At 57.3% G+C, this 18146-nt stretch overlaps 6 protein-coding genes and 1 pseudogene across 6 annotated transcripts, besides 1 other annotated feature; 5 read left to right on the top strand and 2 right to left on the bottom strand.

Moving 5' to 3' along the window:
* Window positions 1-2414: 2414 nt before the first annotated feature.
* On the top strand, window positions 2415-4337 carry LDBPK_331810 (protein kinase, putative; the record flags this gene model as incomplete). The annotated part of the gene is made up of 1 exon (XM_003863959.1): window positions 2415-4337. One exon carries the CDS (start codon window positions 2415-2417, stop codon window positions 4335-4337), a length of 1923 nt encoding a protein of 640 aa, XP_003864007.1.
* A 2645-nt stretch (window positions 4338-6982) lies between these two features.
* LDBPK_331820 (hypothetical protein, conserved) lies at window positions 6983-8209 on the top strand (the record flags this gene model as incomplete). The annotated part of the gene is made up of 1 exon (XM_003863960.1): window positions 6983-8209. One exon carries the CDS (start codon window positions 6983-6985, stop codon window positions 8207-8209), a length of 1227 nt encoding a protein of 408 aa, XP_003864008.1.
* A 1188-nt stretch (window positions 8210-9397) lies between these two features.
* On the top strand, window positions 9398-12079 carry LDBPK_331830 (hypothetical protein, conserved; the record flags this gene model as incomplete). The annotated part of the gene is made up of 1 exon (XM_003863961.1): window positions 9398-12079. The coding sequence occupies one exon, from the start codon at window positions 9398-9400 to the stop codon at window positions 12077-12079; it is 2682 nt and encodes an 893-aa protein (XP_003864009.1).
* A 468-nt stretch (window positions 12080-12547) lies between these two features.
* On the top strand, window positions 12548-12889 carry LDBPK_331840 (macrophage migration inhibitory factor-like protein; the record flags this gene model as incomplete). Its single annotated transcript, XM_003863962.1, has 1 exon — window positions 12548-12889. One exon carries the CDS (start codon window positions 12548-12550, stop codon window positions 12887-12889), a length of 342 nt encoding a protein of 113 aa, XP_003864010.1.
* Window positions 12890-13296: 407 nt separating this feature from the next.
* LDBPK_331850 (macrophage migration inhibitory factor-like protein) lies at window positions 13297-13638 on the top strand (the record flags this gene model as incomplete). Its single annotated transcript, XM_003863963.1, has 1 exon — window positions 13297-13638. The coding sequence occupies one exon, from the start codon at window positions 13297-13299 to the stop codon at window positions 13636-13638; it is 342 nt and encodes a 113-aa protein (XP_003864011.1).
* Window positions 13639-14075: 437 nt separating this feature from the next.
* On the bottom strand, window positions 14076-14891 carry LDBPK_331860 (hypothetical protein, unknown function; the record flags this gene model as incomplete). The annotated part of the gene is made up of 1 exon (XM_003863964.1): window positions 14076-14891. One exon carries the CDS (start codon window positions 14889-14891, stop codon window positions 14076-14078), a length of 816 nt encoding a protein of 271 aa, XP_003864012.1.
* A 1058-nt stretch (window positions 14892-15949) lies between these two features.
* On the bottom strand, window positions 15950-16507 carry LDBPK_331870 (annotated as a pseudogene).
* Window positions 15950-16507: a sequence feature.
* Window positions 16508-18146: the final 1639 nt, after the last annotated feature.

Consider the following 18146-nt stretch of genomic DNA (forward strand, 5'->3'; position numbering starts at 1 on the left):
GATGTCGACTGGTTTTGCTATCCTGTCTGTGAGCTCCAGTCGGCCCCACCCCGACCCGCGGCCCTCATCGTGCCCGCCACGGCGTGAGACAGGAGGGGTAGGGAAGGGCGGACCCTGCCCTTTTGCGGAAGGCATGGAGAAGAAAAGCAGCAATACCGTGAGAGCGGCGTACGGAGCTGAGCCTCCCCCTGGCCCTTCCTGGCGATGTCTAGCGCCTTCTCGACACCGCCCACGTTAGACTAGAAAATGCGGATGGAGCCCATCAACGGGATAGCTTGCCTTCCTCTCTTTCCCTTTCTCCCTGATCTCACACTAGCGAGGGCAGGTAATATTCACACGCTCTCTCTCCTCTGCGCCCTTGTTTTTGTTTTCCTGCCGCTCAGCTGCCGTATGCTACGTTGCGAAAGGGCGTGTTGTCAAGCAGCTGTGCAGAGAGGACAAAAACGTCGTTGGGCGTTATGGAGAGTGCCACAGCACAAAGCGGAAAAGTCGGCGCTCTCCCGATGGCACCGAGGACATGGGTGATTTCATCATTTTGACGCCATTAGCACGCAGATGCGCAGCGGAGGCAAACCCCTCTTGCGCTGGTATACTTGCTGAGAGCAAACAACGGCAGCCTGCTCTCACTAGTCCCACCGCATAACTCCTCTTTGGTGCTGATTCCCTCTTTTGTTTTGTCGTCATACGCCATGCGTGTATTCGTGATGCCCCCTCATCATATTTATCGTCCTCTCCCTCCTCTATTTTTTTCTCCTCTCCCTTCTTCTGTGCGTCTTACCGTTTCGTCTCTCCTGTTCTCACGCTGCACCTGATACTTTCCTTCTGGTGGTGGTGGGGTGATGCCACCTACATAACCACCAACGCGGCTTTTTTCTTTACATATCTGCCATGTTCCCTGCTCACACACACACGCACCAACCTACGCTTAATCAAAACGAGTTTCTCCCCTTCAGCTTCGCGGAAGGAAGAGATGATCAAGCAAAGAAAACAGATATCCAAGCAAACACACTTGAAAACCCCTCAAAACCCACCCGCACACAAAGAAAGCACTACAGTTGCTCATCTCCACTTCTTCTCGTAGCCGTTTCCGCCGCTACTGCTGTGTTGGCGATACAGTATTACTGTCTGATTTATCCTAGTATTGGGCTCAGTGCTCACAGTGCTGCGTCTCTCTCTCCCCTCCCCATCTGGTTTAACACTTCTGCCGCTTTGATTATTACTATTATTATCTTGCTGCGTCCTCCTCTTTCTTGTGTCTTGGTGTCTGTGCTGCTTCATCACGGACTCCCATCATCCGCTCGCTCGCCCCCTCTCCCTCCTTCTCTCTCTTCGTTACTTAAACTGTGGACTCGCTCTTGTTTGTTGTCGTTTTATTCTGCGTGTGCCCGTGTGCACGTCGACGAGACTGCTGTGCTTTTCATATACCTCTTTGTTAGCTGCGGGTTGCCATTTCCTTTGCGTACTTTTCTGTCGGATTGAGCTGTGTGCGCGTGCGTATTTCGATCGTCTCATCTCGCGAGAGGGGATACGCTCGCAGAAGGATTGTCGTGCTGCCTTTTCTTTGCTTCATTCACCTGTCGTGTAAAAGGAAAGTGGAGAGCAGCAGCAGCAGCAGCTACGCATTGGGCATGCCTAGCAAGAGAAGAAAGAGAAAGGAAGACGAGTACCCCTTCCCCCATCCACCCCTGCCACAACGATCAAAACACATACGCACACGCACGCAGGCGTGTTGGCACTTCTAGTTGTAGCCCTATTATATATATATATGCGGGTGTGTTTGTGTGTGTGTGTGTGCAGGTGTACATGTACCTCGTCAAATTGTAGAAGGTAAAACTGGTATCACGCTTGTTTAACCTGGTCATCTCTTTCCCTGCCCCAAATCCACGTTGCGCACGCGCTTTTTGACTTCTCTTTTTTTTTTCTGGTGCTCGCTTCACGTTGCCATTTTCGAGTGAACTGGCTTTCCTTACGTTTTATCATTATTATTGTATCTTCCACGTGGAATTTTCTAGCAGACACTTGGCGCAGCCACTTTCTGCATCGACTCTGCCATTTTATACACGAGCCCACGGAAATTTACTCGAACCGACTTTGGATTGCCACCTTTTTTTGTCCAGGCGTGCTGCACCCAACGCCTCGTAGGGGGGGGAGGGGGGCACCAAGCTTGTGTTGTACGCCAATCTGGCCTGTATGTGTGTGGGTGCGTTATCTAGCACCCTCTGAGCCTATTCAACAGCCATCTCACCGTGCGCACGTGACGCCATCTGTTTCACCTCTTCTGTTCTGCTGAGCTCTGCACGTTAACGTGTTCTCTCGTGCGGGTTGTGCACTTCACTCTGCACTGTCCGGTATCTGACCTTTAATCGTTGCTGCGACACATTTTGTTCGTTTCGCTTGCTAGATAGGCACCAGATATGTCCAAGGAGGCGGCCAAGACTCCGAGGGAGGATGGCGGCGTGGCGAGGAAGGGCGACGGCAAGGCGCCAAAGAAGCTGATCGGCGGCCACATCGAGCTTGGTCATGTGCTCGGCGTTGGCGGTTTTGGCAAGGTCTACAACGCGTACGATGTGACAAAGAAGGTACATGTGGCAGTGAAGATGATTGACAAGGCACTGGTACGCAGCAGCGGCATCCAGTCCTACGTGGAGCGCGAAATCGAAATGATGCGCAAGATGAAGAACCAACATGTGGTGCGTCTTCTGGAAGCCATCGAGACGTCCAAGGCGTACAACCTTGTCATGGAACTGGCCCCGAACGGGGAGCTTTTCGACAAAATTGTGGACTCGAAACGCTTCGACGAGGAAACAGCACGCAACTACTTCCAGCAGCTTATCTGCGCGGTGCACTACTGCCACCGCATGAACATCGTCCACCGTGACCTGAAGGCTGAGAACTTGCTGCTCGGTGAGAACAACGTGCTGAAAGTGTGCGACTTTGGACTCTCCCGCTACACGAAGGAGGGCCGTTTCAACGACCACGAGGTACTCTTCACCTCGCTGGCAGGCAGTATTGATTACCAGGCACCCGAGGTGCTCAAGGAGCGGGGGTATGAGGGGGATTCGTGCGACATGTGGAGCTGCGGCTGCGTTCTCTTCTTCATGCTCTGCGGCTACCTTCCCTTCACGGACCGCTCAGACGGACTCACACGCAAGCGTATTATGAGCTGCCAATACAATAAGACAAGTCGCTACCTCCCGGAGCAGGCTGCCGATCTCATTGCTCATCTGCTAGTCCCCTTCCCCTCCGCACGCTATACGACCTCGGATGTGATTCAGCACCCATGGTTCCGTGTCAACCTCGATCCCAGCATGTTCCCTGACGACAATGTGGTACCAACACCGATGAGCCCACTTGGCAACGGCGAGTTCATTCAGCGCGTCATCACCCCTCAGATGAGCTCCGGTAGCTTTGGTGCGGCTCCGTCGCCCACCACCAGCAAGGCGGACGAGATGCACCAGGCATTCCAGAGCTGCAACATCACCGGTGACGGCTTCCTCAACAAGGAGGAGGTGCGCGACGCCCTCATAAAGCTCAATGGCGGTAATCAGGTGACGGAGCAGGAGGTGAAGGATTTCATGAGCAACTTCCAGGTGGACCAGGAGGGCCGCATTACGGAGGAAGAATTTGTGATGGGGTGGACGAAGCACCAGAATGACCTCGGCTCGAAGTATGACCTCTCCAAGATGGCACACCTGTTCCACTACGACTTAGAAAAGGAATTCCTGCAAGTAGTGCGCGAGGCCTTCGATTTGATCGACTCAGAGCACTCGGGCATCATCACCAAGGAGAAACTCAAGAGCTTGAACTTGGGCCTAACCGACAAAGATGCTGAGTCTGCATTCTCTTCGATGGACACGGAGCACAGGGGCCTTTCCTCCCTCACTTTCGAGGGCTTCGTGGGTCTCTGCTTGAAGTACGACTTCTTCAAGAACCACCCACTCGCCATCCGCTTGCGCCGGCTAAACGCCTTCTTCGAGGCCACTGAGCACACCGCCTTCCGCGCCTCGCTGAACACCGGCTACACGGTTGCCGGCCAGCGCGAGGTGATCAAGGCGCTCCTCCTAAGCAAGCAGGAGTCTCTTTCGACCACCTTCGAGGAGGGCGATGGGAACGGCTTTCTCTACGGCACCTACACTCAAGACTCCAAGAAAGTACTGGAGATTGGCGTGCGTCTGCTCCCCGCGGCAGCCGGCTATACCAAGGTAATTGTGTACCGCATTGGCGGCAAGACCATTGAGTTCCACAAGTGGTTTCTCGACCTGCGACGACTGATGAAAGATGAGCTGCTACGCTGCGAGGAGGACACGGCGGTGAAGGGCGAGCCGGAGTTGATGTAATTCGGTTTCTCTTGTCTTTCAGCTTTCTGTGTGCTTTATTACCATTTCACTCTTTGAGCCCCCCTCCCCCTCCTCACGTGAAACCCCGTTGTCCTCCGGATTTGGTGTGCCCTCTTTCTCTCTCTTCCCCTCTGTGTGTGCGCGCATGCGTGCAAAACTGGGTTTTGTCTCTCTTTTTTGTTACTGTTGTTGTTTTTTTCTTGCAAGGGTTCAAGCAGTGTGACATTACGTAGTTTTACCTCGTCTCCGCTCTGCTTTTTCAAAAAAAAAACTTCTTGTGTACTGACTCACCTTGGCGACAGGGGGCGCCTTGGCGCGTGGTACCCATGACTCTGTACACGCCCTGTGTGGGGAAGAAGCCAGGCAGCCCCTATCCCCTGCCAATGCTGCACCGCACCTGGCGGTGGCAGGGCCAGGCGCCTACGACGTGGGGAGGTCAGAGCGATGCATCGCTGCTGACGTGGGCGGCCAGGTCGTGGATGGCGCTGCGTCGGAGCGACCCGCGACCGTGCACCGGGCTGCGCCATCCATGCTATATGGGCGGAGTGTCAGCGCGACTCGACCGCGACCCGCCCGGCCCTCACTGCCTCCTGGTGTGTGGCGCCTGCGCCACGCCGAGGGATGCGCCGGGTGGCGGCCGGCATAGTGGGGGCAGCTGTGGGGCTGCGTGCGCAGAAGAGGCTGGCAGAGGCTGAGGCAGGGCCCGTGCTGAGATGGCTGCGCCGGCGCATGGCTGTGATGCGTGTGTCTCCAGCGCTGCTTCGCACCACGCGATGGGGGCCTGCGACGGGCCGGGGCTAGCGTGCCCCTTCCGCCCATGCTGTAATGGCGGAGAATAGACAATATGAGAGCATTGATGGGCTCACGCGTTGTTTCATCGTTTCCCCCCTTTTCCTAAACAAAAGCGCAATGACTAATTGTCAAGCAGTCTGCTTCGATGAATGCAGCGCGAAAGGAGAAGTGCGGTGGTGCCCGCGCGGGAGACAGGGGCATGGCGAGGCGAATGTAGCACTGCGGCGAAGGGCAGTGGAGAAGCGAGGGCGACTTTGGGGCGCTGTCGACGATGGTTTCTCGAGGAGGAAAACGGAGGGGAGGAGGAGAGGGGGAAAGATGGAAGGGACGCTTCCCGTTTTCTGCACCCCAGACCTAAACACCCCACCCCCAATTCTCTCCTTATGACTAACGCGCGTACTTCCGCAGACTCGCCGTCAAGAAGCACGCCATCGTCTCTTTGTTCCCTACGCCGTACCCAAGTCGAGGTCTGCCCTTACGTGGTAGCTTAGTTTTTGAAGTTTGCCTCTCTCTCTACCGCCGCGTCTCTCGTTCTCTCCTGCCACCTTTCCCCCTTTTTTGTTTACTTCCCCCTTTTTACTGAGTCCTCACTAGTTGTGCGCAGGCATCTAACGTTTTGTACTGCTGTATGTATGTGTGTGTGCGATCGTTGTTCTCTTCCTGCCCTTTCACACCCTCTCGAGTGGTCGCGTGCTGGCCGTTTGTGTGCGCGCTTGTGGTGTGTTTTGGCGGCTTTCCGCGAATAACACTGATCACACAGCAGAAGAGGGAGGGGAGAGGGGAATGTAGACTGTTGAAGAGAACTAAGGGGAGACCGGAATACTACAAAGAGGTGGGAAAGCGAAGGAGAGAGGAGGGATGGTGGGATGCAACTCTGCCGAGACGCATACACAGACAGACATACGTCGAATATTGTCTTGCAATCGTTGCTGCGCTTACATATATTTATAGTCCTCCTGTGTGTGTGTGTTTGAGACCAGGGTCGCCCTCCGTCTCTTTTTCTCTCCTTTGAATTCTGCACCTGCGCCGCCTCCTCTTCTGTGTGTACTTATCTTCAGTTATTTCGTTTTCTTTTGAGAGCAGAAAGAAGATCGACTTCCCCCTCCTACCCCTCGCACAAAGGCGGCAATGCTCGTTGCATCAGCAGCAGCCTCGATGTGGAAGTACTTTTCTTTTAGGCGATTTACAAGTTCGTGTGTCTCTCTCTCTGTGTGGTTGCCTCAAATTCGAAGTGCTGAGTGACTATCAAACGAAAAGCAGGCGGTGTCTTGACTTGTTGCCCACGAGCGTGAAAAAAGAGCCGAAGAGGCGACGCGCGTTACCCACACGCACACCCTTGATCCCTGGCATGTCATGGCATGGCATGGCTGCTGCTGCTGCTGCTGCTGCTGCTGCTGCTGCTCTCTCTGCATTGTAGCGGGGTTGCAGTTGTCGCCGATGTCTGTGACACTGAACACACTCTTTCCTGTGACGCTTTATGGCGCAACGCACCTTCTTTGTACCCCATCGGGGCGGTGCATGTGCACACCCGGAAGCCACTGCGTCAGGGCATGGCCCTCACTTCGCAGCTTGTCCGTCGCTTTCTCTTTGTCGCCGCCATCTCTCCGAATTTTGTGTGCTTTCGCATAACGCTTCTTCTCTCCTCGTCTCTCTCGCACAAAACATCGCACCTGTGCCAGGGGTGTGTCTTGCCATCTTTATCTTACTCTCCCTCTGCCGTCCGCCTCCCCTCCTCCTCCTCGTCGTCGAGCGGCGTCTCTTTTCTCAGTTTGCTATTCAGAGGTTTTCCAGTGAAGACCGGCCGAGCATCATCGAGCGCCGCGTGCGCCGGCTATTGGAGATTCTCTGCAATCATGAGCGCCGGCAGGATTCTTTTGTCCACCAAGAAGCAGAAATATGCGGTGGTGACGTCGAACAACAAGACGCTACTGTCCCGCGATGATCTCCGCTGTATCGACCGCTTTGTGGACAAGCGAGTTGTCACGGCGACCTACGCTAATGGCACGCAGCCGCCACCTTCGCACGGGATTCCGGCCCTGCCCTTTGAGAAGGTGAGCGAGAACTGCGACAGCGTTTTGCTGCTGTCAGTGAGTGCAATCCACGAGCGCGAGAGCGCGTTGGATGTGCCGCTGCGGTTCATGGCTCCGGAGGAGTATCATGCCCCGGCCCTGGAGGAACCGCCGACGCGACTGCCACTTGCACGGCGCATTGTGGCCCTCCTGCAAGGGGCTACGAGTTCGATGGTCTCGTGGCGGTACACACCGCCGGTGGCGAAGGATTACACGGTGACGGAGATCCAGGTCACGAAGGACGCGGAGGCCCGCGCACATTCCTCGCTTCGTGCCGGCAACAAGAGCAAGGCGGCCCACCTCTTTTGTGTATCGGGGTGTTTCCACTACAACTACGGCAACATGGAGTGGGCGGTGAGTTGCTTCAAGAAGGCGCTTAACATAGCAGAGGAGCTGGAGGATGCCCGGTGCCTTGCGTTCTGCCACAACATCTTAGGCGTCTGCTTCTACCGCTTGGGAGAGTACAAGATGTCACTTGTGCATCACAAGAAGCAGGAGGCACTTGGCGGCAGCTACGCTCGCGCCGTGGCAGAGATGAACATGGGCGTCAGCTACGCCGCCCTCAGCGAGCTCGAGTTTGCCCAGCAGGCGTTCGAGGACGCACTGCTGAATGCTCGGGAAACGGACGATTCGATGCTGCTCACCATCGCACTTGGCAACGTAGGGCTCGTGTCGCTGCGTATCGGAGATATGCGCGCCGCGCAGCTGCACCTGGAGCAGTGCCTGGAGCAGTGTAGCATAGCAGGTGACAAGAGCGGTGCCTCCTTGTGTCTCCTCCTCCTCGGCGAGGTGTACTCGCTCATCCACGACCACCAGCATGCGCTGTTCTACTACAAGCACGCCTACCGTGTTGGCGGCGAGGCCAACAACCCGGATGTGGTGAGTATGGCTCGCGTCAGTATAGGCATCGCACAGGGCAACTTAGAAATCCGTGACTCCGTGCTGAGAGAGGCAGCCTTGATGGGAAAGACGAACAGCGTGCAGAGCATTGTGAGTCAGCTACCTCAGTAGAGGCGGGGCGGCGCGGGAAGGAGAGGCAGATGACGGACACGAGGGGGGCTTAGAAACAACAACAAAAAACGAAAAGTGGTAGGCCTACTCTAGCCCACCTCACCGATACCCTCCTCGCCATCATCCGCGCGGTCTTCTCTGTCCTGTGCAGAGAAGACGGTGCCAAGCGTGGATGGCTGCCCTCCCCCTCCCCCGCGGTAAGAAAGACAAAAAAGATGGAGGATGTGAACGGCTGTTCTCCTTTTGCTCTCTTTCGCCCTTCTTTCCCCCTCTCTCTGTGCCCTTTTGCCGGGTGTGGCTCGGCGCCTCTCCTTTTCATCCTCGGCTACACGTACGCGTGTGTGCCCATCTTGCGCATCAACCCTTTTTTATCCTTCTTGCTCTGCTTGGCATGTGCGTTGTGGCGGATCGCGTCACACTGACAGGACGCTGCTGTTGGCTGCTTTGCGCCATCTGCGTCGAACGAGTTGAATCCATGTATATATTTCCTTGGGAGCTGGCCGCGCAAGAGTCTGTGTGTGCGTGCGAGTACGTCGTACTGTGACGGAAGGCATCGCCATGTGTCTGTCCTCTCCTCTTTTCCCGCTACGCGCATTGGGTGGAGACCTCTGCGCATCAGCCATTTCTGTGACGCGTTGGTACGCAATATGTTCTACTGATTACGGTTCCTCCGACCCTTTTATTTCTGAGTCCAATGCACCTGCATATGCACCCTTTCTCCACCCCGTCGCGGAGACGACACACTCGTGCCTCTGATGATGGGGAACAGCATGCTCGGCTCATCTCCTGAGCAGAATGCTCTCCGCGCACCTTTGTAGAAGAGTGGTGAAGGTGAAGTGGCGGGGAGGCGATGCCTGCTCTTACTTTCGAGCAGCACCGCAGCAGACCGCACAGCGCCGCCTCCGCCTCCGGCTCCACCTCCGCCGTCCACGCCTGGTGTTGCGTCCTCGACTGTTTTTCATTTGTCTCAACGAAAAGCGACACCGCACATCACAAACGCGTTTGTGTGTGTGTGTGTGCTGCTGGTTGCCTTGACATGCTGCTGCGCTTCTCCTTTACGCTGTCATCCACGTCTCCCGCCTCCCTTTTCGATAGCGCTTCACACCCCACCGTCGCCGAGTCTCAGAAAGAGCTACAGGTTTGCGCAGCTGCTTCACAGAGTCTGCCGCACAGAAGCGCCGGTACGATATGGGAACCCCGAGGCTGACTGCGCTCGTCTCTCGCTGCCGCAAGCCGATCTTCACGGCTGCGGAAGATGTCGCTCTGACTTCGGCAGCGCTGCTGGACCTTACACTCTACCTGGACGCCCGCGAGACACGAGAGTGCCTCGTGCCACTGAAAAAGTTTGCGCGGCACAGCCCTGAGACTTTGCAGGCAGCATTGGACAGCACCGATGTTAGCCCAGGGGCAGCCGACGATGGACGGCGTTTTGCTGCTGTTTCGCGCGTTATCCCCACATCCAAGTCTGCAGTGGCGACGGCGCTGTGGTCACGAGTCGTCAGCACCACTACCCGCGCCTTGGAGGCCGGTGTGTGGACCCCGTCGGACCTGCGGGTGATAATAAACCACATTCGCCGGTTCAGCGCATACGACGCGTCCTTTGTGGAGTGTGCCGCACGCTATGCAGGTGCGGCTATTCCGTGTGCCAGCGCCGATGACCTACCGGCGCTTGTGTCGATCGTGACGTCTCTCCCTGAGCTAGTAGCGCACCCGACGAGGCTGCTGGACGCTGCTGGGGATCGAGCTGCGGTCCTCGCAGAGTCTCTTACCCCTGGCGCGGTTGGGCACATCTGCGGCCAATTGAATCGCAGCCTTTGCACCAACACAAACGCAGTGATTGCGTTTCAGGAGGAGGCCGGCCGATGCGCGGAGAAGGGCGATATTTTTACGTCTGTGCAGCTGATGTGCTTCGTGGCACGGCACAAACCTGCACTTATCAGCGGCGAGGCGGTGGTGTGGCTGATGGAGCGTATCACTGGCGAAGAGCTGGACGTGAGGTCGCTAGAGAATCTGTGCAGCGCTGTGGTGCACTTGCCGCTTGCAGTGCGCACTGCGCTTCGGCAGGAGCTGATAGAGTTTGTGGCGTTCTTGTCCTTGCAGGCCCGCGAGCTGCTGCAGCAGGTGCCTGCGGCACAGGGCGGGCTGAGCGGGTGCCACGACGCTGATGCAATTCAGTACTTTGTATCGCATGTCTTGGAACTGAGCGTGATGCTCCGCACCTACCCGGATCTGCAGTGGCCACCCGAGTTTCTCGCTGCTGCGGACGCGTGCGCTGCCAGTGTGGAGCCGCTGCAGGAGGCGCTGCTATCTGCGGAGAGCTCGCCTGTGGGGCTTATGGTGCGCCTGTTAGAGGCGCCAACAGATGAGTGCAAGCGGGTGGGCCTGGCAATGCTGCGCGAGGCGGCGAACCAGTGCCAGTCGTTTGCGACCCTTCAAACATTTCGATTTCTTCTTCTCATGGGCGACCACGGCCTGCAGGACGTGGGCACGTCCCGCTACTTGCGCGACCAGTTTGCGAAAACGGCCGCGGATGTTCCGCCTGTGCAGTTGAGCGTGGCGCTGCGCTGCCTCGGCGTCGCGACGGCAGGTGCGGCAACGCAGGGTACCAGCAGCGCAGGCGAGCTCCGTACCACCGTAGAGGGCGTCGCGGGCGATGCCGATGTTGACGATGAGCTGGAGCGCGAACGTCTCGATGCGTTTCTGCAGTTTTGCGTGGAGGTGACGCGCAAGCACCTTTCGCAAGGCGCACCGCTACGCTGTGTGCTGGCTACGACAGAAAACTTGCATCGTCTCGGCTGTCGTGACACAGCCTTCTTCGCCGATGTGGCGGCGTACATCGCAGCCAAGCGCGCTGCCGCACCTGCCGAGAAGGAAAGCGCCGACACTGCCACGGCGGTGTGCGCCGCTCTCGGAGAGCACTTGCTGGGAGAGTACCCTGAGGTGCGCGAGTTCTTGCTGGACGTGGCGCAGCGCGGTGTGAGGGGGGAGTCCGCTATGTCGCCGACGCAGTGGATGAACTTGCATGACCCCTCGAATGCTCTCACCCCCCTGACGGAGCAACAGCGGGAGAGCTGGGACATTGTGGAGGAGATGGTGCGCACCCGCTCGGACGACGCGGATGCGCTTGTTCGGCTGGCGGAGAAGTACATGGAGCTGCTACCGTTCGCGCGCCCCGATGACCACAAGTACTTTTTTGGCGTGTGCGAGGAAAAGGTGCTCAAGCAGGATAAGTTGCTGAAGAAGTGCCTAGACACGATCGTTGACTGCGGTGTCGTGAACCGTCTGTCCGCACAGACGGTCGCATCGATCCTGCATAGTCTCGCTGCGATCCGCTTCGAGTACTTCGCATCCGTGAAGCGCTTCATGTCAAGCATCAGTGATGAGCAGTGGCTTTTGATGGAGGCTGCGCCGCTAGTACAGATCCTCACCGGCATGGATAAGCTCTCTCTCCGAACACCGACGGTGCTGCGCCGCATTGGTGGACGTCTGACGGAGGTTTGCCGCTTCCTGACACCGTTGGACACTGCGCAGGCGATTCATGCGCTGCAGGCGTTGGGCCACAACGATGCCAAGCTGCTAGGAAAGCTTGCCGCCCACGCTGCGGCGTTGGCTCGACGATTCGACGAGGCCAGCATGGCAGTGCTCTTCAGCACACCCTCAATCCACAGACTGATGAGCACGCCTGAAGTGGCGCGACCTCTTCTCCTACAAGCAAGTGCGAAGATCCAGTCGCAAGACCGGCGTGAGAAGATATCGGCGTGGGTGCGCCGCTCTGGCTTGCCGCGCGAGCTGATCGATGAAAGTACGAGGCGCCTTCAGGTGACGAGCAGGGATGCCAGGTCCTCGGAGGCTCGTCTTCGTCTCACCTAAGAAGGCTGCAATTATGTAGGCTGATTCACAGGGCACTCACACACAGACACACCTATGCGCGTGCTTGGCGGTTCAGCTTTCGCCGTAGCGCCGCGCTAGAGTCAGTGCGGGTCGGCCTTTCGAGGACTGCTGCACTCTTAGGCCATGGCTGTCGCACTTCACATGCCGCAGCTGGACGCCTGAGGCGGTCTGCGCGAGGAGGGAGGGGGTGCACACTTCGCCTTGCCGATCCTTTCCCTCCTTCCCTCCCCCGCCTCGCTGCACCCTCCACCATCCATGGAAAAGGGGTGGGGCGTGCGGGCTTTGCCTGCGACTGCACCGCCGTACTGAACACTGCTCTGCCTCTTCCCCTTGGCTGCCTGCCCGCACAAAACGTGTTGGTCTGACGCACTTACACACACACACACACACACACACACACCTGCTAACATTTTTATTTTTGTTTTGCACTCGCCTCCCTCAGCGAAAATGCCGGTCATTCAAACGTTTGTCTCGACTCCGCTTGACCACCACAAGCGCGAAAACCTTGCGCAGGTGTACCGGGCGGTCACCCGTGATGTACTCGGCAAACCAGAGGACCTCGTGATGATGACGTTTCACGACAGCACACCTATGCATTTCTTCGGCTCGACCGATCCAGTCGCATACGTCAGAGTGGAGGCGCTGGGCGGGTACGGCCCTTCGGAGCCGGAGAAAGTGACGTCCATAGTTACAGCGGCTATCACGAAAGAGTGCGGCATCGTGGCTGACCGTATATTTGTGCTCTACTTCTCACCTCTGCACTGCGGCTGGAACGGCACAAACTTCTAAGCCATCATGGCCACTTCTTCCCATGTTGGGATGCTACACTGCACGTCTTCTAGTGCAAGCAAACGACGAGATTCAAGTACACGGCGACGCGGTTGCCATCCAAATGCGCTATGATGCGGCATTTTCCTGAAAATTGTGCCAGGGTCACACGAGCCCCGTTTTTTTTCTCTGAGGTGCATGTTTCCCTCCTCGCCTCTGTGATCTCCACGCCACTTCTTATCTGGAAGAGTGACGTATGTCCAATAGAGAGAATCCGGTTAACATATGACGCTCCCCTGCCGCGGCGCCAGCGTGCCCGAACCTTCCTCTGCGCCTACACCCCTCCTCCTTCCGCTCCGTACGAAGGCAGCAGCTTCATAACCACAGTTACACACACACACACACCAACACGTCTTCCACCAAAGAAAATGCCATTTCTGCAGACGATTGTCTCGGTCTCGCTGGACGACCAGAAGCGCGCCAACCTTTCGACAGCGTACCGCATGATCTGCCGCGAGGAACTCGGCAAGCCCGAGGACTTCGTGATGACTGCGTTCAGTGATAACACCCCGATGTCTTTCCAAGGTTCCACAGCCCCTGCTGCTTACGTACGCGTCGAGTGCTGGGGCGAATACGCGCCCTCGAAGCCCAAGATGATGACGCCGAGGATCTCCGCGGCCATTACGAAGGAGTGCGGCATCCCGGCTGAGCGTATTTACGTGTTCTACTACAGCACGAAGCACTGCGGCTGGAACGGCGCTAACTTTTGAGCGTTGACCTCGTGCCGTGGGCCGGCTGCCCGAGAAGGGGCGACGCCAAGCTTGCCTATGTATTTCTTTTTCCAACCCAGAGTGTAGCAAAAACAAAAAAAAAACAGTTGCTCTGCGCCCTTTATTCGGGGCGCCAAAACAAAAGGGCGGCCGCGCAGGGGTGGCTCGCCGCGTGTTGCGCAGGTGACGTGCTTGGCTCCCCGTCCCTTCCCCCACTTTCTCCTATCCTCCGTCTGCTTCGCGCCCCGGGGCCTTGGCGGCTTTGTTTCTCCCTGGGCTGAGTGCCGCTTGCGGGGGTTGTCCCGGCTTCGCGGGGCCCGCTTGGCGGGCCGCCGAGGGTGGCGCGCCGCCAGGGCGCGGGGCATGTCGGTGAGGCCCAGCGCGTTTTTTTTTTTGGCCGCGGGGGCAGCGCCGGCGGCTGGCCGGTTTCCTTTTTTCTACCGAAGTACTCTTCGGTGTTTTGGTGCCAGGAGGAGCGCCGCCGCCTCCGCCGGGCTGGCGAACATGGCATTAATGTCCTTTGTCTTTCCACTCTTGGCTGCCGCGTGTGTCTCGACGCCGGCGGCGATGGTGGAGAGGTAAAGGTGCCCGTGGGACGGGAGCAGCACTGCAACAGATTCAAATGCGATCGCGAAGAGCCGGCACGCGACGCATGGGAGTCGCTCGCCAACAATAAGCGCCTTCTGGTCTGCCGTGGGAAGAACCGGAGGGGCGGCGTGGGAGAGCACTTGGGTTTTTAAGTGCTCGAGCAGCTTCTTCTCCGCGTGGCAGCCCTTCTCCCCAGTCACCAGCACGAACTCACCAATCTGAAACACCCCTGCGACACCCCAATCAGCGACGGCTGCCTGGAGACTCTCTTGCGTGAGCGTTTCGTTGTTCGTGGCAACGTAGCAGCGCCTTAGAGCGCCGCTGCCTCCATGGGACGATGAGGAGCAGGACGGCACGGCTGCCCTGTCGGCAAGAGCTATCGGCCCATCCTTCGGCATGAGCATCACCTGCACTTCGTCTGCATTGTGCAGGCTGTGATGACACTGAAGATAGTTGTGCAAGGGGTGGACAAGCGCGCGCACGAGGTTGGAAAGGTAGCGGTCCAGCATGAAGGGCGAGGAGGAGCAATCGTGCGGCCGTCCCACTCGCTGGTACAGAGCTGGGTGCCGAGTAGTTTTGAGATCAGACGTCTTCATGGTGCCGTGTCGGAGGACGAGCTCGTTGATATTCGCGGTGCCCGCCAGGTCGTAGCGATCAAACGGCATGCCAGCCGTGCCTCTTCGGCAATGTACCTTTGTGTGCTGCGGCTCCCAGCCGTGTTTTGCAGCGCTCGCACTCCACACAGCGCTTACGGCATCCCTGGTATCAGCTGCTTCACCTACTGGAGCCGTGCCACAGGGGCGTTTCTCAGTTCCTGCTGCCTTTCCGACGCTCTTCCCTGCAGAGCTTGAGTATGCAGCCGTGGACTTATGTGGCTTTGGCTTGCTCTTCTTCACGCGCACGCGTACCTCTTTATGCTGCGGTGAGGTTGGCTTTCTTCGTATCATACTTGGAAAGCGCACAAGGGTCCCTTACGTACGGCCGAAGATACAGGAAGGCATCGAAGAAGAAAAGGGGTGACTGGTGGGGGGTGGGCAGGTGGGTGGCGGATGATGACAGAGGTGTGTGCGTTTCACGAGAGAGGTAAAGTGGGGGAAGGAGCCGCATATTTTCCGTGGGCGACGTGCGCGTCGTATCGCGTGTATAGGTCGTGGCTCACGGCGAGCGCCCCCACCTCCTTCCCCCATCATACGATGAAGGCAGGGGGAGGGGAGGCTGATGCCGGGCAGAGGTGCTGACTCCCACGAAGCAGTTGTGACGTTCAGATGGAGCAGAAGTGGTTTTGTTCCTCTACTTGGTTGTTGTTATCCAGCGGAGCTGGCGCTTCATAGAGGGAGGGAGCAGGCAAGGGAGGCGCATCCCACAAGGGCCCAAACGGCGAGTACGGGGCTCGGACATGCACACGCAACAGCAGACACCCGCACACAAGGCCGATAAAACAGACGGGCACAATGGACGCTAGACCTGTCCTCCCCCTATGTTTCAACGAAACCCCAAATCCGATTCCAGCGTACGTTTCGTGGCTTTCGCACACACACACACACACACACACACACACACACACGTGTGCTTGTGTGCAGGCGCACAAGAGCAGGTGGCAAAAGAGAGACGCTCGATGGTTAAGGGATATGCGCTCACGAGAAAGGCGGGTACAAACGACAAGGAAAAAGAAGCCATCCAGCGAAGCGGATGGCGACAAGAGAGACAGGAAGGCCATGCGCCATCATCGCCAAAAGCACAAGCAAGCAAGGAGGAGGAACAGAAGAACTGCCGAAGAGGATTGCGTGAACAAGTGTGAGAGTGGCGAGAGAGTCGCAAAAGGACAGGAGAGAGGGGGGAGGGGAGAGCGTGGAAAAGCAAAAGTACAACTGGGAGTCTCGTACATACTGGGAGGAGACAGACAACAAAGAGGTCGAGAGAATAACACATGGACATCTCTGTGCGTGTATGTGGCGGGAGTGATGCGAAGAGCTTGCGTGTGCTCTTTTGCGTGTCTTGAAGCAGAGGAAGAGCCCCGTTGGCGCCGATAAGCGCACACACGCCTAATCGCACACCAGGAGGACCGCATTCTTGCCGGGGTGTACGTAGTCCACCGCGCCAGCCACTTGCTCCAGCCGCAACGCTGATACAGCTTTCCAGTATCTAGCATCTGGATGCTTGCAAGGCACGCCCGAAGAACGGAGGAAATGTGGCAGCAAGAAACCAAAACACAGATGCGCTGCGGCGATGGAGGAAGTTCTGCAGAGGCACGTAGTCGGTTCTGTTCCACTTTGTCGGCATAGTGATGCCACGATGAGCCGTTCTTGGCACCACTGATGCATCCGATGAAAACCAGACGGCCGTGCAGCGTAAGGTGCTCGACAGCCATCCGCTGCAGGGTGCTGCCCACTCCCTCGTACACGATATCAAAGCCGTTGGGGGCCAATCAGCACATGCCTGCCGCTAACTCCTCCTCAAGCTTCTTATAGATGACCTAGTCGCACCAGATGCCGCGCAGGAATTCGGCCTTCTCTGGCGTGCTGCACGTGCCCGCGACGCATTTGCGGCCGTACTTCTTGAGAAGCTGCACCTCGATGCTTCTGGTGCCGCCACTGGCAGCAGTGATAAGGGCAATGCCCAGCGGCTTCAATCGGCACAGCTCGCGGATAGACACGGCAGCAGGTAGCCCGCTGAAGTTGACGGGCACGTACTTGCGGTCTTGCTTAAGTACGCACCAGTGCGCCTCAGCGGGCACATCCTGGTGCTCGCTGTAGCCACCGGGACAGTACACCACCAGTGCATCGCCAACAGCGACGTTCTGCCCGCCACCCCTGAAGCAGACGACTTCACCAAGCGACTCAAGGCCAAGGTCGTAAGAAACAGCGTCCTGCGGACGAGGAAGCGGCTGCTCTCCACGTGGTCAGGAATTGGGAAAGACGCGATTTTGGTGGCCTTCTGGAAGTCCTTGTGCCCTTCTCGACAACTTGCAGCTTCAGGAACATCTTTCGAATGAAAGCGGGAAGGCGAAAGAGAAGGCGAGTCGGAGGAGGGGGCGGGGAACAGAGAGTGGGTACAAGACGGAGACTGATACACTGACACACACACACACACACACACACACACACACAAAACGTGTGCGTGGGTGTGGAACGCCGGCGGCTACGCACCAACGGAAAAACAGAGTGAAATGGGAAGGGATAGCCCGCGCATAGGCAGATGAGGATATGGGAGCACGATACACAGAGACCAGAAAAAAACAGAGAGAGAAGGGAAAAGGGAAAGAGACGCGCTAGGAGAGATGGACGAAAGGGGCCCGTGCGCGCACTGATGTGATGCGATGCGACCCAACAAGAGCAACTACCGATTGCCTGTTCCGCCGCAGTTGATCAAGGCGATAGTAGGAGGCGCCGTAAGGCAGCAGCGCAACAAAATTGTCTTGCAATGGAGAGCAGTGTGCTCCCACCTCATGCGTAGGTGGAAAGAAGCGTCTCTCTGACGCGACAAGCGCGCCGAGATCTGTCATTGCGGTTCTGGTTTCGAGGAGGGGTTAGGGTGGGGACGAAAACACATCCTTCACCCATCACCGGTTCCCTTTCCCCGTGAGTCTTGGTTTACTTCTCCGTCCAAAACTGCTCTTCCTCCTAGCATGAACTTGACCTTCTGGGAAGGGAAGCAGACCGCACGCAGATACACATGCACACAAAGGCAAGTTTGTCGTGGACACGGACAGCGAAAGAAACGGAGGCGCAAGAAAAGAAGGGGTGCCGTCGAGAGGAAAAAAAAAAACATGAAAAGAGAGGCTGATGCTCATGTCAGTTACCTTAGTCGAACATGTCCGAGACACCGTCGTTCCGTTCAGCACCACACACCCTCGCACATGCACGCATACAAGACAGTCCATACAAATCAGGGATATAAAATTAACAAAGCCGCATACCAAC

This window comes from Leishmania donovani, chromosome 33 (assembly GCF_000227135.1).
Source record: "Leishmania donovani BPK282A1 complete genome, chromosome 33".
Taxonomy (NCBI): Eukaryota; Euglenozoa; class Kinetoplastea; order Trypanosomatida; family Trypanosomatidae; genus Leishmania; species Leishmania donovani.